Consider the following 24,736-nt stretch of genomic DNA (forward strand, 5'->3'; position numbering starts at 1 on the left):
CTCTTTCGACGTCTTTCCGAGCAGACTCTTGATGCTGCGAAAAAAGTATCCGTCTCGGGTCTTGCGGATTGCTGAACGACTTCACAAAAGTCGACCACCTTGGGTAGATACCATCAGCGAGATAGCAACCTATGTAGTATGAATTTCCGTTGACGGTGAAGTCGATCACCGGTGCTACACCATTCAAAACATCATTGAAGAGTGGTGAAGAATAGAGTGTGTTCAAGTTGTTGTTGGATCCGGCAAACCGGAATATGCATGCCGAATCCATAGGCGGTAGTCGGCGACCGCTTCAAGGATAAGCGTTGGGCCGCCGCCTTTGTGGCCGCTTAAGTGTTGCCCCCTCCAAGCATTCGGACAATTCTTCCACTTCCATTGCATGCAGTCAACGCTATATTTTTGGGAATCAGAAAATATATATTTTCTTAGTTTATGGTATTATTTTCGATTTAAAAAAAATAGAAAATCCAACGGCTAATCCGTTGGCGAATAGAAACGCACCACGTCGCTTGCTCAGTGGCACGGACGTGCTCGATGCATCGAGCAGCGCCGTGCCAGTAGCAAGAGCACAACGGTGGACACGGTGTCGTCGTGCCAGCAACATGGGCGTCGTCCTTCCCAGAGAGAACCGATGCGGATACTCTAAATAAAGTTGTCAAGTAAACGTCATGGAAAATGAATGTTTACATAATAAAAACACTCATTTTATGTTACTCCATGTAATAAAAAATAGTACTAGTTCTGTTGGGTTTTCTAGAATTACAAGAGATAACCGGGCGTAATACAACCCAAGAAGGAATACAGAAAAGAACTGAAACGAAAATTACAAATGGAAATCGAAACTATAAAAATAGCCGAGTCGAGGAAGCCTATTTCCGCAAGACGAGATACGCCCCGATAGTGCTCTTCGGATTGGCGTTTCGTCCCCAAAGATAAAACGGCTGCGTCTCTGGTGAAGCAGCACCGCTATCAACAGAGCTCCGGCGAACTGGATGGAGGAGAAGGAAGAGCTTCGACAGAAGAACAATGCAGAGGGAAGAGAGAGTGTATGATGCAGAGTGTGGATTCTAGTTTCTGTGTCCACTGCAGAGGTCAACACAGCCTTGATGGCTGTCATCAATGCTGGACCGTAACTGTCAGCCACGTTGGCTTACCGCGTCATACTGACGAGGTGTCATCCCACTTGGCTCGCTGACGTGGAAACGGTGGTGGTCTAAAAAGAACTAGACCCACTAGCCTTGGGCCAAGCCCACGACCAGGCCCAAAAACCACCCAAAGACCAATTGCCAAGATCCAAGTCCAAGGACACGGGCACGGGCACGAGCACGAGCACGGGCGCGGGCTCGGGCTCGAGGCTCGCGGCTCGCGGCGGGGGGGGCGTGTGGGCTCTTATAGCCCATCTTAGTCCACTATAATTATTACATGTAATAATCCTTCTTATTAAATACTAGTTTAATAAGGTTGTAACTTCCAATGTGGGATAATTAACTCTCTTAATTATTCTCTAAGCTTCTCTCATAGCTCATTAAGTTTGCAATTTTGCACAACTTTAATCCATTATTTCTCACTCACCGGGAATCGGATTTGAGAAAATGAATATACCACGGTCATCTACTCCGAACTTAGATCGACGCTATATCATTTAATTTCACAAAATTAAATGTATCGTTCAAATTATAATTTCCGCATTAAATTTTATTATGGTTTAAAAATTAGTCACATGAGATAAAGTGTTAATAAAAAGGTTTAAGAAAGTAGTTGCATCAAAGAGAAGAATAATAATAATACATACAATGTATAATTAATTGACATTGCTAAAATTGAAATAAAACGAAACATCATAACAACAAAAATAGCAATGCAATAATTTACAATGTGATGTTTAAGACATACATTGTATAATTAATTGACATCTCAATCTCTGCAAGAAAACATGCCACACAAAAGAAAACATACAGTAGATTAATATTCTAGAAAAAAATTATAGAAGAAAACTTCAAAAAAAGTTTACTATGTTTAGCTACTGTAAAAGAAAATAAGCCATCTTCATGCTAACTGCAAAAGAAATTACGAGAACATTGGAGGTGAGGCTGACCGCGGTTAGTGCACTGCTCTTCACTTATTCAGCGGAAGTTCATATCGACCGCTACAAGATGGTGCTTTTCAACATTTTTCCTAGCATTGTGGCGCGTTTCCCCAGTTCAATACTCTTTGGCATCATAGTATATAGACCAAAGTGTGCCAATTAAGTAACCAAACTAATTCATCACTTATCTCCACTAACTATGTAACCAAATCGCGATTCGTATGCATCGTGCGAATTTTAAGTCAATATGACACTGAAGGTTTTAGCCCGATTTCTACGTTTGAACTGCATCAAAAGAGAGAGTAGATTGAGTGTGTGCTTGTGCATGCTATTATTCGATTTCAATATGTACAAAGCAGAAATGTTTTGAGTTTCAATATTTTGATGTTTAATAAGTATATGTATCTGTGTTGCAAGGACTGATTCTCAGCTTTAGAGCAGCTAGCAACGAGGCGCTTAATTTTAGGTTATTCTACAAATCGCTAGTGGTAATGGCTACTGCAAAGGGGGCATTGTCAGTGACGCTTGAAGCGTTTCTTGACGATCAGCTCCGGGAGACTGATGATGAATGATGATGAGTATCGGAGAAGGTGCCACACCAAATTCTGGTAGTTATTGGTATCATTTGCGGAAGCCATATTCTCTGTATTTGGGGCCACACATCTTACCCTCAAATATCTTGCAGTCGCACTAGCTTCAGTGATGGGAGTTTTCTTTGTGGTGTTCATGTCTGGCACTAGGTTTTACAACATTGTCTCCATAATTGAAAAGCCACTTCGAGAGGTAGCAATGGTCATCAAGAAGGGACTGGCAGCGGAAGCGCTCATCATAAATCAATTACATAATAATCAGATTTATTTAGCAGATTATTTAGACAAAACCTATTTGCGTAATTATCACATGTATCATGCTCATAACATGAATTAATCATGTTTTAAGAATATTGAAACTTAAAACATGCTTTTCTACGGAGTAGATAAATACCTAATTAATTCTCCAAAGAATTGAAGATGACTAGCTTCTTCTCCACGTGATGCTTTGAGTACTAGACCACAAATCTTCTCTCTGGTTCCAGAACTGTATCCCAATATCAGTGTGGGCTGATCTTACTAGAATACTAGGACTTAAATAAAGAAGACAGAAGAAATCCTTTTTGGAATAGGAGAGGAATTCAAAATTCTCTTCAGCTTAGGGCCAAAAATTTCAAAAATTTCAATAATGAAAAATGCGTTATTTCTGTCTCCTTTATTCTCCTATTTATGTTAAGTTCCTTTTGGGCCCAGAAAGGGATCTATGGAAGGTTTTGGATATGGGCTCATCCAATTTACTTTTCACTAATTAAATTGAACCCACAATTTAATATAAGTTATAATTGGAATATTACGAACAGCCACTACAGAAGTAATATTGAACTCTCCCCATCCAAATCCGAAATTACAAGTAATCCGGGTTTCCGTTTAACTTTCATTTCCCGTGCTTAAGATTAAAATGTCCATTAATTAATTAATGTCTGCTATTAACTTAATTAATTAACTTCTTATTAATTCCAAGAGTGGACTTAGCATGAAACGCTTATTTATTATTCATAGAGTAATCAAACTCCAACTAGCTAGGTTCCGAATAATAAAACCTTGTTTCGCACTCCTCTTGAGGACATTATCAAACAAGACTCTCCTCGCCCACGATTCAATATAATAGCAATCCTAGCACCGCTAGATATTGATCACCACTACCCAATATATCAGGATAATTGGGTTCCGAAAAACCCGCACCATTTGATAAGTCAAAGTAGTGCATAATCAATACCGTATGCTCAATGCTAACCTACATTGATTAAGAAACAAATATTATCAAGACCTCACCTTTCAGTAGATAGCCCAAGGACAAGTCTTGCTGATCCGTTCAGTGCTATACCACACCAAAGTCATCTTATTTCAGTAAGGCTTAGAAATATGCGGACTGACATTGCAACCTTTCTCGATGGATAGTCAAATTCCATCTAGGTTGTGAAATTCATCTTTTTCTCTGTTTAGAACTGACCGTGTTACCTTAAAGTGGACGACGCCCACAACCGGTCTGCTAAAACAAAGACTTAGACTTTGTTACGTTAACTTATACATTTAAACATGCATTAACATCCATTAAATGTAAAACATAACAATATTATGACAAAAATAATCTGTTTTATTCCTTGGAAAATAAAATAAGAGTTTTACAGTATTCAATCACTCGAAACGTGATTTCTAGTATACAAACTCTAACACATCATCAGAGCCATCCAAAATGAAAATGCCGACTACAGTAGTGATAAGCATATCTTGCCTCCGGTTCCATAGTTAAGGCTGGTGTTTTATTTATTATACTCGTTATATAGATCAAATTTTATATAACATTCAAATTCTATTACTCCCTCCGTCTCGCAAAAGATGTCACACTTATAGGACGGCACGGGATTTTAGGAGGTTTTGTTTTGTGTGTTAAATGGAGAGAGAAAATATAATTTTTATATTTATGTGAGGGAGTACGGAGGGAGTACTATATGCCATGGACTAACATCAAAGAGTCGTCCCAAACTATGATAGGTGGTTAGACAAAGCAACAACGATGCAAGGATCAGAACAAGTTGGTAGAGTGAAGCGCCTGCTTAAATTGCTTCCACTGTGGTCATGTTTTCTCATCCTGAGCTTGTCTTAGCTACTGGCGACAGATTCTTCATTATTGAAGCCACAAGCCTGGTACATGACTATGATCTAGCCCCAATAATCATCCTCAACAATCTGGCTTCTGTTACGGAGTTTGTGGTCTCGATTTTCTCTCGCTTCATCATCAACAAACTCAGAGAGAATGCAATTCAACAAGCAGAAGATGGAGCTCGTGAGAATTGGCATTGGGATGGGGTGCAGCGTGCCATGTTGCCTCGCGGCTTGGGCGATCTCAGTGCAACGGATGAGCCTCGACATGAGCGTATACTGGCTAACTCCACAGTATATTCTATTGGGAGTCACCGCAGGGTTGTGTGGTGATAGATTCCGGTCATTGTTCAAAACTCAGAGTTTTGGAAGCTTGTTGAGCTTTGGACCTCCACTTGGAGAGTTGGCTAGGGGATAGGAGAATTTACGAGCATACTCTTCATTCATTTCGTTAGTAATGCGCCATTCAAATGGATTCAAAAGAATCTAGAACATAGTTATCTGGATAGATATTACCTTTCATGGACAGTTTGAGTGTTGGGAGGGAATGCCGTCATATATTGTTTGGTATCTTATTGGTACGCATATGATGCCTTCCTAGAGGGAGATGGCATGGATGAGCCGACTGTTTGGTTCCCATCTGGATTGGGTGAGGACGTCATCCCAGATGGAGATGATGAATTGAGGTGTGTTGAATAATGGTGTCGTAGCTGGATGCGGTGAGCCACTAGAAGATGAAGAAATGACCACTATTGATAGGCTGATGGAAGAATCAGTGATTGTTGAAGGGCTGATTGGGCCGATGGAAGATGCTGCCCCTGGACCGGATGAGCAACATGAGGTCTTTTCGACGGGAGATGGGGAATCGGGGATTGTTGAAGGTTGTGTGTTCGTCAGATTGATTGTTAACTTATTTGCCTTTTGAGCAACTCTAATTTATAACAAAGAACATATGATTACCTAATGTCAAATCTATCAATGTATATTTAAATACAATACCTTTCTTCTTTTTGCCGATGTTTTGAGCTGAGACTTGTGGCACCAAAATATGGTTTCCCATAGTCGTGGTTGTTGTAACACTTTTACCTATGTATGTCCAAACGACTAATTCATAGTAGCAAGGAACATAGGATTACCTAATGCCAAATCTATCAATATATATAAACCCAGTACCTTTATTTTTTTCTTGCTGATGTTTTAAGCTGAGACTTGTGGCGCCAAAATGTGGTTTCCCATAATTGTGGTTGTTGTAACACTTTTACCTATGTATGTCCAAACGACTAATGATGAGAAAATATATTATTTAAATTTTTGAAAAATCTTTTTTTTTTACATTTGAACAAATTATCATCCAAGTATAATTTATCAATAAACACTCTTTAAATCTCATCTCATATGGAAAAAAAGTCTCGCTTGCATTTTCTAATATATTTAAACGAAATTGTATTCGAATTTATAAAAGTCTGATTTACATTTAAACAAAGTTTTATACGTGAAATGAATTAATGATAGGTATCTACATCTTACATATTCCTCCACGGGATCAATAAACTTGTGGTTTATGCTACTCTTCTAATCTAATTATTTTAATGGCGTTGCGTATGTATCAATTCATTCACTCAATCACTACATAATCAATCATGCAGTAGTTACAAAATTTTAAAATTGTATAACTGGCCATAATTTAATTAAATTTTATGTTGTTTTTTAACAATGTACCCTTAACAATAATAGTAAAATTTTCGCAATATTGTATGTCATTGGCCAAAATTGCTACATGCAGGATCATAATAAGCTTTGCATTTCGTTTGATTTTAGTCGATTTCAATTCTTTTCTAACAAAAATAAAAAATGATTGTATTTTAAATAGGAGTACTATCACAAAAAGTTAGGGTTTCAGAAAACAAAATCAAATGGGGTTAAAACAGTAAACCAAAATTCCCCTAATTTCCAACCCGATTCTTCCGCGAAATGCAATGGCAGATCCAATTCGGGTCGAGTCGGGTCGCCGGGTACCGTATATGTGCACTCGCCCACTTCCATTTTGCCGAAAGCATATCACAATTAGCCCCATTTCCTGATTCGGCTCCGGTTTTTTCACCTCCGACGTATCTGAACGACGTCGCTTAGTTGTTCGATCAAACCCTCTTCCGTGATTGCCTCCCTTTCTCTCTCTGCATCTTCCCATTCTGTTTCGCGTGAGTATACTCCGTCATCCCTCTCTGCATCAAGGTTCAAGGAGGGATTTTCTTGGGTGATTTAGCTCCTAATTTAGTTAATTGTATCCATTCCAGTGATATTCGTTTGGATTTTATTCGGAAAATGCTATAGCTGAACATGAACAAAGGAAATTAGCGGCGAATATACTAATAATCAATTTGTTTCTGCAACAGTTTTTAGTTACATTTTATTGCTTGGTGCTTGCTATAAACTAAATAGCCGTGTTGTAGGTGCGCTGGAAGCAGTTCATTCTTTGTGTTGGTTTATTATTTGATGATGATTGTTATCAAGCACAAGTTTTTCTGTATTACCTGTTTTTTTTTCTTTCTTTTCTGTTGTTTCCCTAATCTTGTATTATGCCATGACCACGTTTCTGGCTTTGTGGAATCTTTAGAATTCATTTTTTAATTATTATTTAAAAAATTATGTATTAGTGCATCAGATTTTGGCAGCATTGTTTCATACATTGTGGTTTTCACTACGTTACCTTTCTTATTTGTGCACGAAATGTAATCTAGTGTTGTGAAAACTATGTGAGTTGGATAAGTATTACACTGAATCCTTAGCAACTCTCTGAATATGATCTACGGATACACCTAAATGGTGATGGCGCGTTGTTCCTTTCATATTACCAAGAGAAGTTACTTTACTTGTTGAAAGCCTTGGACTATTGTTACGATTCTGTTTAGTTATTTCTCATTCTCTTTTGTTAAACCTTTTCTTATGCGTGTTGAAAGATTTTAAATGTAATGTTTGTGTTCTTTGCAGTACGTTTTCTGGACCTGGGTTTAATTTATTTGCTTGCATCTGCTGAAGATGAATATGCAGCAAACTCTACTACCACCCAGATCTTCTTCTAATGGATATGGTCATCATAAAATCAAAGGAGACACTGCAACAAGCTTTCTTAATAGTAGGTTTCGGCTGATAGCTGGGGTGGTTTAGTTGAGAATTCATGATTGTGCACTCATAGTTTGTGTATATATCTAACTCCGATTAACTTTGGGTGTAGCAGAAACACATGAATCCAATTCTTGTGATAGACTTATATATTTAACAACATGCCTCATCGGACATCAAGTGGAAGTACAGGTGCACGATGGATCTGTATATTCCGGAATCTTTCATGCTATCAGCGAGGGGGATTATGGTATGTTGAGAAAATATAGCTGGATATGGTTATTGATAAAAGCATCTTTGTATGGTGTAAGACCTATTTTGAACCCTGCTGTTATGAAATGTCCCTTTACTCTTTTTCGCTGGTATAGGTGTTATTCTGAAAATGGCATACTCAGTTAGGAATGGTTCTCAAGGGCAGAAAAATATCTCAGATTCTTCTAAGACGCCTTCTAAGACTTTGATCATACCTGCTACGGATCTTGTGCAAGTCATAGCAAAGGTTCAACAATTTCTGTCCTCGTAAATCTTGTTTTCTGATGACAAATTTGAACTGCTACCCTCACATTTTGTTGATAAACTGATAAAGTTACCTGTAACTTGTATTATGTGATCTTGATTGTGATGCAGAGCATTCTGCTAGCATGGGTTTTTTGTAATTGGATATAACATCCTAAAGTAAATCTTAATTGTAAATTGTAATCGGAACAGGACGTACCTGTAATTAGGGATGGGTTCTTGAATGAGCTCCAGCGCGAAAAGCATCATGAGCTTATGACAGATTCCTGCATATCACAATCACAGCATGTAGATGCGGGGAGAGAATTGGAGCGATGGGTTCCGGATGAAGATGATCCTGGGTGTCCAGAACTGGAGAATATATTTGATGGCCCTTGGAACAGGTTGAGATATCACATTTACTCTCTTAAACTTACTGTTTATTCATGACAAAGTTCCTCCAAATCTCCAATTAATTTAGTATTGTGATGCTATTTTGAGTAGTACGGTACCTTTATTTGCATACCAGAGGCTGGGATCAGTTTGAGGTTAATAAAACTTTATTTGGAGTCAAGAGCACCTTTGATGAGGAGCTTTACACAACGAAACTTGATAGAGGTCCCCAGACGAGAGAATTGGAAAGAGAAGCTTTAAAGATAGCTAGAGAGATTGAGGGCGAGCAAACTCTTGATCTTCATCTTGCAGAGGTTGGACTGAAACTTGACTTACTGTTCTTTTTTCTTTCCTTTAGTGTGTGCGACTCTGCTTTTTGTTTATCTCAGTCATGTCATTGTGTAGGAAAGAGGTATTCAAATTGATGGAAACATTGAGATAGATGAAGAAACTCGCTTTTCATCAGTCTACCGGGGGCCTGATGGCAGCACATACGAAGAGATTGTGGAGACGGTGTTGGATTCGCAAAATGATGAAACATTTGGAGATGTCTCCGTTTCGCATACTGGCAGAACTCACACAGACATTAATAGGGGGAAAAGCAGTGGGACTCAAGTGTCACTGAAATCCTTACTAACGGTACTTCTCAATTTCTGTAACTGTTCTTTGATTTCCATTATACCTGGCATTATTATTGGTATTCTTTCAATTGTCGTGAGGAGTGATAGCTTTCTTATGTTACTTCCACAATCTCACTTCAGTCTTCTGATTATCAATACTTTAGATAGTGATGAAGGGGAAGGGTTTCCAGTTCATTAATTATTCCTAAAAAGTAACAATATGTTCATTTAATCCATGAATTACCTTGGATATAATCAAAGTTCCTTTTAGTTTCAAAATCCCAGCACACTCTGGTATTTCATCTAGAGGCAACAGGCAACTTTAATTGTCTTTTCTGCTTCTTTATCTTTGTTTTGTAATGAAAAACAATTTTTTCTGCCACAGACACTCAGGCTATGCTTGATTTCTCCTTTTACATTATCTGATGTCCATCCCTTCTGGATTATGCTTCTGGTAGAGGCAGGGACCAAGTGGTCAATTATTCTTAGTATTCAAGCCAAACGCCCGTATAAATCAGGATTTGTGCTACTGCTACAAATTTTGCTCGCAGTATATATTGGATCCAATATAATTAGGTGAACAAAACACATATATAGTTGATATGTCTACTATTTGTTACTTCCCTCTTGCTCTCTGATTTATCGGTTAGGTCTTTTCTGTTGAGAGTAAAACTAAACTTTCTATGCATATGTTTCCACCTCTGAGGGTGTCATTTGCTAATTCATCCCGCTTAAAGGAATTTCAATATGCTGGAAGCTGCCATATGAGAATCCGCTTATTTGAGAATTGAGTTCAAAATTATTAACTGTGTGCGCCTACTGTAGTTGTCACAGTAAAAGGGTTTATTATCCTTAAGTAGACAGCTGATCTTTATTATAGTTTCCCATTTTTATACAACTTGCTTAGTTTCATTACAGTTATATCTCACACTGTTGGCCCAATTTACTCTATGCTGCATTTGAAATATAAGTTTCCAGTTATATCTCCTGTTTTGTCTGATTAGGGAGAAAGGCTATCTTCACTTGCTGCTATTAGCAGGGATGCACATCATCCAGTGTTGGTGGGTTATGCCAAGCATACTGCAAACAGATACTCTCAGGAGGACGAAGAAATGCAAGAAGTGAGAGTCTATTGAACTCCGCAGTTTGACAACATTTCTTTGAAGTGTTGTTGTTGATGGATCTAACCATCACGTTCTTTCTATTTTGCAGGTACATTTACGGAATCAAGCATCTAAAGCTGAGGGTGAGCGATCTTTCTTATTTGTTAGGATTGTTCCAGCCACATACATATATTTGGTCCAGATAGCAAATCTTCCTTTCATAATAAGCAAGAATCTTCTTAAATCTTAATCAAGTTTTCCTTTCTTATTAGGTGCCTTTTTTGGCTCTTCCTTCTTTTGATTAGTCTTATTGGATGAGTTTTTTCAAATTTTGGTAATATTTATAAGGGTTGTTGAACTGGCATTTTCATTGATTGAGACAATTCTACCCTTATTTTACTTTTGCTTTGTCAATTGGTGCAATGTTATTTATCTGTCTTCATTAAGATTGACGTACATATACATTCTCAGATTCAAACTCATTGAATAAAGAACGCTGTTCTAAGGTGGGATTATCTGCAAATGCTACCGAATTTGATCCGTCATGTTTTTCATCCAAAGGTCCGGATAAGGGAAGCTTCTTCAATGAGTTACCAGCGGGCACCTCATGTCCTGTAGCACAAGGGATTGCATCCTCTCTTGCTCGGACTAGTAGTTCCGCATCATCTTCTTCTGATCGTGGAGGAGGTACTTCAGCTTCCATTGTCCGTGGACTGTCTCCTAGTTCATCTGTTGCTTCGTTGTCTTCAGAGAAGTCAACACTTAATCCACATGCCAAGGTGACTACAGTTTGGAAAATTTGATGCATGCCATTTATAATTTAGTGTGATCATGTCCTATGGTGCATCACATTTGCATGTCAAGTTTGTGTTTTGCTAACCCTCTTACCCGTCTTCATATCTTTCAGGAGTTTAAAATGAATGCAAATGCTAAGAGCTTTGTCCCATTTCAGACGCCTAGGCCGTCTTCTCCCGTTGCAGAGAATTCCTTTTACTATCCACCTCTGCATGGCTTTTCATCTGGTGTTGGGGTGAATACACACATCTTTGTTGCTAGTTGTTTTTTTTCTTTGTTTAGATCATTAGATTGCCGTTAATATTTCAATGAATCAAGCTTACCTTTTTTGTCAAACACGTGTGACATAAGAACTTATGGATGCTAGTTCTGTTCATTCAGTTAATCAGCCCTTCAATTGCATGTCCAGTGATACTGTAAGGGTGGCTTTTCAGTGTTTTAAGAGACTGAGAATAAAGAGGAAATGCTCTTATCTGATAATGTGACGTTTAGAATAAAATTCCTGGACTCATGCATGTTTATGTTTGTTTTAATGATAACAGAATTTGGGAAGAAATATCTTTGGGTACAAAACTACTAATCAGAGCCTTAATATTTTTTTGGTCTACAAAGAAGGAAATGGCACTTCTTGGGCATTGCATTCTTGTCACTTTCTTAGGTATATTCAACTCATTACTGATCCATATTTGGGCTTATTATGATTATGCAGGCTGGGGCTTCTTTTGCTCCACAACAGCCAGTTATGTATAATCCACCGGCTGCACCAATGACGCAACAATATTACCATCCAAATGGACCTCAGGTTCGTTGTAGTTTGCTCTACTAAGGATTCTGGCCACAGTCTGTGGCACTATGGAAACTTTAATTTAGTGTTCTTGCAGTATGGCCAGCAGATGACAGTAGGACAACACCGGCCTGTTTACTACATGCCAACATATCCTCATGTAAGACAGTCATCTCCCCTTTTTCTGTCTACACTTTCCTATGTCGTGCTGAAGAAGCCTTGATTAGAATTGCTTTGATGTGTTAGAGAGAACTAAATCACGATTTGCATCTGGACAACCCCATTGTCATGGATCCCTTTTCGTATAGTAATATAAGCATTATAGGCTTCCATTATCTTTGAAAATCTAAATTGATTCATAGAGCTCAAGTGTTCATTCCATTTATGCTGTTCATAATCCCGACTCTGTCGACTCGTTACTATGTCATCCCGTGAAATCTTATATTCTTGTGCAGTAAATGACTAAATGCACAATACAAGTGAAGGAACAGTTTTACTAGATGCTGGAAAACACCATATTTACATCTCTTTATGAGAGCTGAAATTTCTCACTCAAGGCCGGTTGGGATTTTTTATGGTGTGAGTCCAGCAGCAGCTGATGTGGTGCTCGAGCTCGGTGTCGGTCTCGGTCTTGAGATGACGAGGCCATCTGTAACATTAGGGGATTTTTTTCGTGTACTGGTTTTAACAAATCACTTTTCACATTCTTTGTTTGGGTTTGATATGAATTCATGTCATGGTTAGAGATAGAACATTTGGCTTTTTACTATTTATATTTATGGAGCGAAGTTATTAAAATATTGGACTTGTTACTGGATTGAGAATATAGATGAAAGTCAGTCACATGTGATTCGATTTTATTTAAATCTTATAAAGCTAGACCAACATACTTATGTATTGAACGAGAAAAAATAACATGACACTTGAAGATATAAAATACTCTACGGAACTATAATTCGTAACCCTTGCAACATTAGTTCATTGTGTAGCATAGTATCACTCCTTTGGTAACCTCATTCATTAGCATTGAACTTATTTCTCTTTAAATTAAAGGTCAATGCTCAATTGTAATTAATTACTCCAAATTTTGATTAACGAAATCATGCTATCTAAATGACTAAATCCAAATAAAATAATCTGAATCAAATCTTTTGAGTGGATTATTGCTTTATAATTCACGCTGGTTTAGTCATTTATTTGCAAATATTCGTTTACAAAAACAAAACTGATGCGACGGGCAATATTACATTTTGCCATTCCTAAATAAAATAAAATAGAATATTCAATTATCATTAAAAAATACAGAAAAAATAAAAAAATGGAGAAAATTTAAAAGAAGTTAAGTTTGGGGTGTCGGACTCATCACCCAATTCTCAAATATAGTTAAACCCGTTAGATTCAAATCCGCTCCATCATCTCATCTTCTCTCTCTAGACAATTTGATATCCCCTACCGTTAAACCCCCACACAGAATTCCTGCCGCGTTTCCTCATTGTTGCCTTCTCCCGCAAAATTGAGCTCGAGAATCGGAGATGGAGCAAGGCTACAATCCTCGGACTGTTGAAGAAGTTTTTAGGGATTTTAAGGGCAGAAGAACTGGACTCATCAAAGCCCTCACCACAGGTATATATATCTGTGTCTTGTGTCTTATTTGTCCAATTTTTCTTCCCGAAATTCGAATGTTCATCGTATTTTTGTTGGCGAAATAATTTGCTTCCTAGCTTTACGGTGTGTGCATTGTTTTTATTTTTTCATTTCATCCTGTTGATTTTTTGTTTTTGTTTCTGTTTGCAGATGTTGAAGAATTTTTCCAGCAATGTGATCCTGGTAGGATTCCGGTTTTGTACACTGATCAACTTTATTTTTTTTTGGTACATTTTTAATTGCCGGCTTCGTTGTGTGTTTCGGAAATTGATTTTCGATTTTGTAAAATATGCGCGGACAAAATGTTTTGACTTTTGCAAAGTTAACTTGAAGTGAAATTTAGTGTTACATTAGGTTTTGAATCGGTTTGACTGGACCTTTTGATGCATATTTGTGTATTCGCTACTTGTTTCCGTTCGTACGGAGTTTCATTTTGATATGTTTGGGTGAAGATTAATGTATCTGCGAATTGTGATTTTGAACCAACTTAAAACGCCAATTTAGTAGTAGTACTTATTTGTGCCTCACCTAACACCATCAAACTTTGTAACACCTAAAGCCGCAATCTTGACGTACATACGCAGCCGCAGCTGCTGCGGAGGCATTGTGATCCCAGCTGTCCCATTAGTCCTAAAAGCTTGCGCTTCACTTTTCTCTGCTTAATTTCGGGAAAGTTGTGCATTCTGAAATCTTGAAGTCGGGAGTTGAATGCAATGTGATGGTGGGGACCTTGTTGGTTGACATGTACGGCAAAATGTCGTGACATAGCGAGTGCGCGACAACAGTTCTACGAAATGCCTGATAGAAATTTAATCTCTTGGAATGTGATGATTGGGTGGGTACATGTGGAATGGTTATGTGGAAGCTGCATTGGCCTTGTTTGGGATGATGATGGAGAGGGCGACGGTCACATGGAACACACCATGATCGCTGGGTATGCCAGGAATGGGGATATGCTACGGTTAGGTTAGTTTTTGATGCTGTGCCCGAGGGTTTGAAAACTGTGGTGACATGGACAGTGATGGTCAACATGTACGCCAGCAATGGGAATATGGAGGCGGCATGGGAGGTGTTCGAGAATGTGGGAGCGAGGAATTTCTACGTGTGGTCGGTTATGATCACAAGTTACTTCAAGAGAGGTAATGTGGTGAAGGCAAGAGAGCTTTTTGACGGGATGAGTTTGAGGAATTTGGTGATCTGGAATTCGTTGATTACTGGATATGCACATAATGGGATGTTTAGTGAAGTGATGGATGCTTTTACGAGGATGTAAGAAGACCTTTTTGAATCGGATGATGTCACGCTTGTAAGTGTTCTATCAGCTTGTGCTCAAGCAGGGGTGTTGGATATTGGCAGAGAGATTCATGAGAGGCTTTTGAACAGCAGGATTGAGTTGAATGAGTTCGTTGTTAACTCGTTGGCCGGCATGTATGCAAAATGTGGAGATCTAGGAAACGCTAGGCTGGTGTTTGAGGAAGCATTGGCAAAGAACTCTGCAACTTGGAATAGTTTGATAACTGGATTTGCCGTTCATGGCTGATGCAGGGAGGCCATAGAGCTCTTTTCTAGAATGGAGGAGTCGAGCATGAGACCCGATGAGATCACATTCCTCTCTATTCTATCAGGGTATGCTCATGGAGGTTTAGTTGAAGAGGGATTGGAGCCATTCTCGAAGATGGAGAGATACGGAGTGAAACGCAGTGTGAAGCATTATGGGTGTCTTATTGATCTTCTGGGACGAGCAGGGAGGCTTGAGGATGCTTTTAATCTAGTGAAGGGGATGCCTATGGAGACAAATGACACCATCCTTGGGTCGCTGCTGGGGGCATGTAGAACCTACTCTGATACTTATATGATAGAAAAAGTGTTGGAGTTCATAACTGAGCTTTCTCATCACTGTATACTTCTATCGAATATCTATACAGCTTCTGAAATATGGGAGATGGCTGAGGGAATGTGTGTCGCCTTTTCAGTTAAAGGGTCCGAGAAAATAACCGAATAAAGTGTGCTAGTGACTTAAGGCATTTGACGTCAAGAACCTCTGTTTTATGATTTCATCATTCAACTCTAAGAATTCCAATGGTAGAAAACATACTCACAAAAGCAACTCTAAAGTATTCAGTAGCCTTTCTTGTATAGTTAGTGGATGTTGGAAGTTTGTGTCGCTTACATGAGTTTCTGCATTAGACGACCCTAAATGAGTCGGCTATCCTCTTCAAGAATTCCAATGGTAGAAAGCATACTCACAAAAGCAACTCTCAAGTATTCATTAGCCTTTCTTGAATAATGGATGTTAGTAGTTCGTGTAGATTACATTAGTTTCTGCATTTGACGACCCTAATTGCATCAGCTGTCTTCTTAAAGTCCTTGTAATGTTTCTTCCATTGGCGTGACGACAAGTGAGAACCAGATATATATATGTCCAGATATATATATGTAATAACCAGTTACTTGGAGAGGCCACATTTTGCTGTTTGTGGTTTGAAGTGGGAGCAACGAATCATTTAATATCACTGTGATATTGAAGGTTGAATGTTGTATTGTTGCATTCACAATTTGATATCCTGTGATAGATGTGACGCATGATATACCTTTATCTTTACGCCTGTATCATTTTTGTCATTATTTTTCGCGGTAGAAACTAATTGTGCGTGCACCAATTTTTCTCGTCTTCAAGTGTGTCTTATGCAGTTAGTTTTACATATTTGATGTTTCCCTTTTCCAGAAAAGGAGAATTTGTGCTTGTACGGGTTTCCTAGTGAGCAATGGGAGGTCAATTTACCTGCTGAAGAAGTACCCCCGGAACTCCCTGAGCCTGCGCTGGGAATCAACTTTGCTAGGGATGGGATGCAAGAAAAGGACTGGTTATCTCTAGTTGCTGTCCACAGTGATGCATGGTTACTTTCTGTCGCCTTCTACTTTGGTGCCAGATTCGGATTTGATAAAGCTGACAGGTGCGTGCGCCGGTTATATCTTTTTGGACAGTTCTCATCTTAATAATATTAAGTCTGTATTGGGTTGGTTTGCAGTTTATCTTTTGATTTCTGTCGTAGTCTTTTAGAATATGCAGATTATCGTATGACGTATCTATATGAACGCTAATTGTGGCAAATTATTCATGATGGTGTATTTCTAGGGTTTCAGAAGACGGGTGACACCATGTTTATAATTTGCTAAGTTTTTTTGTTTGAGTTTTACTTGTATGATGGAATTCTCCCCTATGTGGTACAGGAAGCGGCTTTTCAACATGATCAACGACGTCCCTACTGTGTTTGAAGTCGTCACAGGTGCTGCCAAAAAACAGCAGAAGGAAAAATCTCTAGTCTCAAACAATAGCAGCAACAAGTCGAAGTCTAACTCCAAACCGGTAGGGAAAAATCTCCCTAAACGATTTTCTATTTTGCTTCAACTTGTTTTCTGTATCACCCTCAGTGTTCTGAACTTCATGGTAGTAAAATAACAATCTGGCTGTTTTGGTGACAGCGAACAATTGAAAGTACACAGACGAAGTTCTCAAAGCCACAACCAAAAGACGAAGAGCCAAACGATGACGATGAGGGACTAGATGAGGAAGACGAGGATGAGCATGGGGAAACACTATGCGGTGCCTGTGGAGAGAACTACGCATCGGACGAGTTCTGGATCTGCTGCGACATATGCGAGAAGTGGTTTCATGGAAAATGCGTGAAGATCACTCCTGCCAGAGCCGAGCACATCAAGCAGTACAAGTGTCCTTCGTGCAGCAACAAGAGAGCTCGCCAGTAGCCGTCGCTTGGACTGCAAACCCTTAGGTCTGTACCTATTCCAAAACTGGTTAATTATTTCCCACCCTTGTTCTAAGATATCAAGGCCTAACCTGTGAATGTGCACTATCTTATTGGGGAATCTTTTTTATTGTTATTATTATTGGTTGTAGGATTAAGGCTTAACTTATTTCTCTTTTATATGAAGTTTAACTTATTTCTCTTTTATATGAAGTTTAACTTCTTTCTCACATTTGTTTCTAAGTCGTAGTATTGTCCCTACAAATTGTGTTGTTACTTTTAAGAAACAGTGTTACTATTGATTATAAGTATAATAAAAAAAAATTAAAATATGAATAATCAGCAGCATGCGGACGGTGATCTTTGCTATAATATCAAAAAATTAAAATATGGATAATCTGCACAGCATGCGGACAGTGATCTTGCTATAATCAGGAAATAAATAAAAATGGTACAGTAAAAATTAATTTTGAAATATGACGCAATTCATTCTCAATGTATCCATTCTTATTTTGCTTTATCTCTCATCCCATCAACTAATCCAGAAACGAATGATGACAAATGAAGCTGCTCTTATAAGTTTAGGAATGATCGTATCATTAGTAGTAGCTATTATTGGATTTACTGTTATTGTCCGATGTCAAAACTATCAACAAATTTATTTACTAGTACTATCTCCCAAATTTAGTTTTGGGATGGAATCCCTAAAGTGTAAATCACTAAGATGAAGCTCTTGGAGAAGCGGAAAGTGACACAATTCAATCTTCAAAAGTCAAAACCACAACATTTGTAGAAACTTGAGACTTGAGAAGTAACCTTCACTTGTTTTCCATTTTGAATAAGCCACCCATTAATACACACTTCCCAAGATAGTTGAGACAATTTTCGTATTTTGGGTACAATGTCATTGTCGCCACGACGAGGATTTGGGAGAATAAATCTGAGGAAGAAATCAATTAAAGAAGAAATTTGGACCTCTAACAACAATGTACTCTGAGTTCACCAATTCAAACATAATTAAATAAACACCTTAATTCCTTAACGGGGAATAAACATATCATTATGATTATCATATGCTATGAATGTTTTCTACAACCTACTTAAGGTTGCGAGAGAGTCCAAAAAATTACATTGAATTAGTCGGTCATAAATTATGTAATTAGATTTTCTAGCTATTCCATACTTAAAATTAAATCAGTTCATGGGTCTTAATTAATTCAAAATGAATTAATATAGCACATATTTACCACTATGCAATAATAATTTACCATAGTTTTTTCAATCAAATCATTTTAATGATTTCTTTCCACTTATTCGTTATAGGGGGCATTAGTATATTAAAAAATACTCTTATACTTTATGGAGTAATAAAATTGGTCTTATTCAACCTAAAATTTTAAAGGCCACTTATACATATGTTATGTGTGTCTGCCTCGATAAATATTTTGGGTTTATTCATTATTCTACAAAATAAATGTGTTTATAATTAATTGTTATTAACTCGACGAATTAGTAAAAAATTTAACGTTTTTCAAATTGTACTTATTTAAATAGTAAAATTTATCTAAATTTGTAATTGTGTCTACATATTCTCGTAGAAATTTGATATCTCCAATTTTAATTTTAAATTAGGAAAGTAGTAATTCCTTAATTTAGTTTACTATTCATATTATTTTAAAGTGTTAATTGCTTATCATAAAGTGATAGTATTAATCTTGATAACAACCTCGTGTCGCGTGTTTTAGTTATGAAATTATAATAATCAGCAGCACGTGGCCGTGATCTTGCTATAATAGCAATATCTTAAGAAAATTATAGAAATGCACAATAAATTATGCATCACTTATAAATACTAGTATGACATGGTAATATTAACATAAAATATGAAAGTTTTATTCTATTCACTCTCAATTTGCTCCTTCTCACTATGAACATAGTGAATCAATTTGGTCTTGCTGCCGGATTGTGGCATTGCTTAAGGTGTCACATAAGATCGATGAAATGATTCGTGTATCAATGATTTAGTATAGTAGTATTTAATCGTGAAATTTGTTTATTTTCTAGTAATTTGATAGTAAATGAATAAATAAGTAGATTCTAATGAACTTATTTGAAGCACACGGCACAAAGATCGAATGTAGCATTTCTTTTTGCTGATGAGTTATCTTTACTATCTATTGTTGATTGATCAATTCTCTAGTAAAATGTCAAAAGTCAAAACTATAAATTTATTTACTATTCTCCCCTATACACACGTACGTACGTAATTAAAAGTTCAATCATGTAATAAAAATTTTCATTTTTACAAAATTATAAGGAAATTAAAGGACCCTTAAATAACAAATCCCGTTAATTGCTCACTTTCTTGCTTTACAAATAAATTTAACTCAACCAGAACTATTTTCGAAAATTTATAATCAAATAATTTCAACTTAATGACGGAGATGAAATAGTTAAATCTTAACTATTCACAATTGTTACATACACCTTCTCTAAATAAAACAATAATCTTACCAATATTAATTACTTTAGGGCTAATAGCCGAAAAAATCCACGTAGAAATAAACTGCAAGTACTTAGTACATCAAAATGTGGGCCATCCAATTTCCAAAAAAAATCCCAATTGAGCCTCTTGCAAGGCTTGTTGGAAAACCCGTTGTCGAACTTGATTAATTGCCCTTTGCTGTTCAAACGGATACACAAGAAAAATAGAAGAAAAGATAAGAAGAAATACGGCCACCCCCTAAATTTTTTATACTTTCTCCTACAAAGAACTCATGATACCAACCCCGTTCGTAATTCCATCAATTACTCGTCTATCTCTTGTTTTTCATTCCCATTTCCATAGGAATGAATACTATGATTATCGTAACCATAGAATACGATCCTAATCGAAATGCATACATTTGTCTCATACACTATGGGGATGGTGAGAAGAGATATATTTTACATCCTAGAGGGGCAGTGGAAAAAGAGAAAAAGAAAGGGGGGATAAAAAAAAAACGAGTAAAGAAAAATTAAAGGGCAATAAGACCACACAAAAGATGAACACATTGGTGTGGGTATATGTCCCTTCTCTCGCTCCTTGTTTGGTGTTTGCCCCGACTTGATGGTCCTGATGACTAGTTGTGTGATTTGTTTTGTCAGTTTTGTTTTATGTTTTTCTGGATTTGAGCTTTTGTTTCCTTCTTTCCTTGGGGCCGGTTTAGCTCTTTTGTTTGTAGATGTTGTTTCTTTGTTTCATTGAGTTGGCTATAATCGTTATTTAGGAAAGTAATTTCTTAATTTAATTTCTATTCATGCTTTTATTTTCAAGTTTTAAATGCTGCCAATCTTAACATAAAGTGACATTAATATTGATAGTAAATATTAGTGTTGAGACACATGTTTAGTCATCAATTTAAATGTCAAGCAGCACGTAGGTCGTGATCTTGCTATAATAGCAATATCTTAAGAAATTAACAAAAACGCACCATAAATTATTGGGCATATCACATATAAATATATAGTATGACATGCACACAACAAGGTAAAATTAATTTCAAAATATGAAGCATTTCATTCGATCCACTTTCAGTGTATCGATTTTCATTTTGTTCTTTCTCATTACATCTCTGGCTGCATATAGTTGTATTGGTGGTCAATGGACGCCGGCAGTAACAATGACAACAACTAATTACGAAACGTCGATGACCGAAAAAAAAACCTATTTTAGTTACAATCGGTATTGTCTTAGGTTTCGCTGTTGCTCTTGGCGGACTGCTGGCGTCTATCATATACTGTTGCCTTAGTACTGAGAAATAGAAGAAACAATCATATATCAATGATTTAGATGAAATGACATTATTAATATTGCATTTATTGGTGAGAAATTGTAGTTCAATTAACTATGAATTTTGCTTTATTTTCTAGTACTTATTTGATAGTAAAATTTATAAATGAACATATAAGAGCATCTCCAATGGTCGGCTAGCGACCGGCTAGCCGAACCATTGGAGGCGGCCAGCGCGAAATCGGCGAGCGGGCCGGCGTGGGCTGGCCGATCGGCTAGCCGCCATTGTGGCGGCCCGATCGGCCAGCGCCGATTTTTGTTTTTTGTTTTTTTTTTAAAACCTATATAAACACGATTTTCGTTTCATTTTCATTTGCACCACTTGTTTTAACGAGTTTTCTCTCTCTAACTTTCTGTACAAGAGCATCATCGAGCGATGGATCACAACAACGAGTCCAGTCCAGCGACGAGTGGATCTCAGACTCCCACGGTACCTGTGGGATCTGGATGGGGGCAGATGGGCGGGCAGATGGGCCCGGGGTTTAACATCCCTTGGAATCAGATGATGGGGATGATGGCCAGTGCGCCGGGGGGGATGCAGGGGGGGAACCAGGGGGGTATGCCGTGGGGGATGCCGGGCGGGGGGCAGGGGAGCGGCGGGCAGTCAGCGCCCGGGTGGGGGGTATGCCCCAGATGCAGCAGCAGATGATGCTGCAGCAGATGCTGTGGATGATGTGGCAGGGCGGGATGCAGGGGGGGATGCAGCACGGTATGCATCCCGGGATGCAGGGGTCACCGGGAGGGGACACGGTATATCGTCCCTCGCTTGATTTTTTGACGGCTTCGTCTCACACGTTGACCTCAGTGGAGACGCAGTTCACTGGCGATGACCTTCTGTCATTGCATGATATGGGGATCGATCTCCATGATCCGGATACTCCCGTTCCAGCGAGGCGGGCCGCGCCGAAGAAGAAGACGAGGGGGAAGGCCAAGGCGGTCGGCGAGTCATCGCAGCCCGCTGTTGACGACACCCCTGGCCGGAGGAAGTGGACGGAGGATGAGTACGCCGGGGTGGCCAGGGGGTGGTTGGAGGTGTGCGACGATCCGCTGGTTGCGAACAACCAGCGGGTCGTCAACATGTGGACGAAGATCAGAGCTGCCTATAGGAGGCACTGCCCGCACGGGAAGGACTTCAGCGGGGAGGAGGTCCGGAAGGGGTGGGAGCGCATCAGGGCCGCGGTGGGCCGTTTTGCGAATTTGTACGCCAACGCCCTCCGTCAGCTCAGTAGTGGGCAGAATGAGGACGACGCCCGGAGGATAGCCGAGAGTCAGTTCCCCTTGGCGGGGACGTACAAGGAGTTCACCTTCTGGGAGTGCTTTTTGTTGCTGAAGGACTTCGAGAAGTTCCGGGCGGGGTGCGACGCTGGGTGGCTGAAGAAGTAGAGGCTGAACTATACCAGCGACTACAGCGGCAGCAGCGGCGGATCCCACGATCTCCCCCCGGATGCTGAGGAGTTTCCATCCCCTCCTTCATTTGCTGGTCGCCCCCGCCCGGTTGGACAGAAGCGGGCGCAACGGGCTGCGAGGGGCGGATCCCCCCTATCGCCCGCGAGGTCCAGTCCTCCGCCCTCCCACCCGCCCCACTCGAGTACACTCTCCATTCGCGTAACCATACGCGGGATCAGATGTACAAGGTCTTCCAAGATTGGAGGACCGCCACTGACCCCACGGAGAAGATGTTTCTTCACTCGATGCTCGAGAGCATGCGGGTTGATTTGGAAATCGCGAGGGCACGGCTAGCGGGTTCCGACGTGGGCTCAGATACCACGGGTGGAGGCAGCGGCAGCGGCGACGGCGACGGCGAGGACGGCGGCGACGACGACGGCGATGAGGAGTAGAGAGTGGCGGGACTCGTGTGTGGAAGCCCTTTTTGTTTAAAAAAAATCATGTACTTTTTTTTTAAAAATCTTTGTACTTTTTTTTAATGGAATGGATTAATTTTCCCGTATATGTCTCGTAAATTTAATTCCGTATTTTAATCGTAATTTTAATTCCGTAAATGTAGTATATTTTGAATTATTTTTATTGCGCCTGGCCTATGGCTGGCCTAAATCTGATGTGGCAGGTAGAATTTTTAGTGTTGTTGACGTGGCAGGGGAGAGAATGACTAGCCTATTGCTGGCCTATTGCTGGCCTATGTACCATTGGAGATGCTCTAAGGGAAGCCATATAGTATTAAGTTCGAACGTGGCATTTCATTTGCTTAAGAGTTATTCTAAAGTGAAATTGTCAACTATAAATAAATTTGTTTACTATTCTCCTCTATATATACGTAAAAGTTGAATCAAGTACTAATAAATATTGTCAAAACTATAAAGTGCTTTTTCCCCTATAAACACATAAAAGTGCTTTTTAATAAAATTCAGTCAAATTCTATACACGTAAAAGTTCAATCAACAAGTAATAAAAATGGTCATTGTTTAAGAGAAATAAACGATGCTTTTAAAAACATTAAATAATGACAGGCTCGATTAGGGCGGGGGAAAAATACCGAAAAAATGATATATCACTCGTATCGTATTGAAAAATATCAAAAAATTATCAAATTTTCGATATATCGTAATTTTCGATACGATACGATATCGTATCGTAAGTTTTCGATACGATAACGATATGAATTTCCTTATATCGCGATATATCGTTTTATATCGAAAATACGATATATATCGAAAATTTCGATATATCGCTATATATCGAAAATTTTCGATATATCGATATTTTCGATATATATCGATATTTTATTTTCGGTATATATCAAAATTTTCGATATATATCGATATTTAACGATATATCGAATTTCGATACGATATATCGAAATATCGATACGATAACGATATGAAATTTTTTTATATCGAAAGTTCGATATATCGAAACTTTCGATATGATAACGATATGAAATTCTTTTCGATACGATACACGATACAAAGTTTTTGATACGATATATCGTATCGACCCACCCCTAGGCTCGATTCCCACATATTATTCTAAATATTTTGACAAGATAAAGTCAATGTGTCAAGATAAAGTCAATGTATAATTTCACTCTCCAAAATCTATACTAATTTCACCTTGATGTGTAGATTCAAGAATTCATTTGTTCCCCAATTCCAAATCTCTCATAAACCCTATATTACCAATTGAATTATACTCATCATTCCGTTTTTGGGGCCAAAATCATTCTGATTTTTTACTTGATTCTCCGAAAATTCGAAACCCTGCTTCACTCCAATCCCAAATTCCAGCTAAAGATCGATTTTTACCCATATTTTGGTGGTTGATTCAATTTCATAGAGGAATTTGAAAAAAAATCTGTGCTTAATATAACAGTTGAATTCGGAAGCTTCGATTGTTATGGATTCACCGATTTTGATCCTAGTTCGACGAAATGCCTGATAGAAATTTAATCTCTT

At 38.5% G+C, this 24,736-nt stretch overlaps 2 protein-coding genes and 1 pseudogene across 4 annotated transcripts; all 3 read left to right on the forward strand.

The window, feature by feature from the left end:
• Window positions 1–6,668: 6,668 nt before the first annotated feature.
• LOC125207590 (polyadenylate-binding protein-interacting protein 3-like) lies at window positions 6,669–12,946 on the forward strand. Of its 2 annotated transcripts, none has more exons than XM_048106991.2 (14): window positions 6,669–6,974; window positions 7,765–7,909; window positions 8,009–8,146; window positions 8,265–8,395; window positions 8,605–8,795; window positions 8,921–9,098; window positions 9,190–9,423; window positions 10,409–10,525; window positions 10,617–10,650; window positions 10,979–11,286; window positions 11,415–11,537; window positions 12,012–12,104; window positions 12,184–12,246; window positions 12,542–12,946. In XM_048106991.2, exons 2-14 carry the CDS (start codon window positions 7,813–7,815, stop codon window positions 12,542–12,544), a joined length of 1,710 nt encoding a protein of 569 aa, XP_047962948.1. In that variant the 5' UTR covers window positions 6,669–6,974; window positions 7,765–7,812; the 3' UTR covers window positions 12,545–12,946. The 2 variants fall into 2 exon arrangements, with proteins under 2 accessions (XP_047962948.1, XP_047962949.1); XM_048106992.2 differs by having other exon boundaries at window positions 6,670–6,974; window positions 8,012–8,146.
• A 530-nt stretch (window positions 12,947–13,476) lies between these two features.
• On the forward strand, window positions 13,477–17,701 carry LOC125207526 (PHD finger protein ALFIN-LIKE 4-like). The gene is made up of 5 exons (XM_048106907.2): window positions 13,477–13,709; window positions 13,881–13,913; window positions 16,456–16,684; window positions 16,962–17,097; window positions 17,214–17,701. Exons 1-5 carry the CDS (start codon window positions 13,619–13,621, stop codon window positions 17,493–17,495), a joined length of 771 nt encoding a protein of 256 aa, XP_047962864.2. The 5' UTR covers window positions 13,477–13,618; the 3' UTR covers window positions 17,496–17,701.
• Window positions 14,020–16,581, forward strand: LOC148923530 (pentatricopeptide repeat-containing protein At3g21470 pseudogene; annotated as a pseudogene). Its single transcript, XR_016132697.1, has 3 exons — window positions 14,020–14,051; window positions 14,315–16,257; window positions 16,456–16,581. The product of XR_016132697.1 is annotated as a pentatricopeptide repeat-containing protein At3g21470 pseudogene (transcript).
• Window positions 17,702–24,736: the final 7,035 nt, after the last annotated feature.

Source organism: Salvia hispanica, chromosome 6, assembly GCF_029641045.1.
Source record: "Salvia hispanica isolate PSC_SH4W2 chromosome 6, Shi_PSC_v1, whole genome shotgun sequence".
NCBI lineage: Eukaryota > Viridiplantae > Streptophyta > Magnoliopsida > Lamiales > Lamiaceae > Salvia > Salvia hispanica.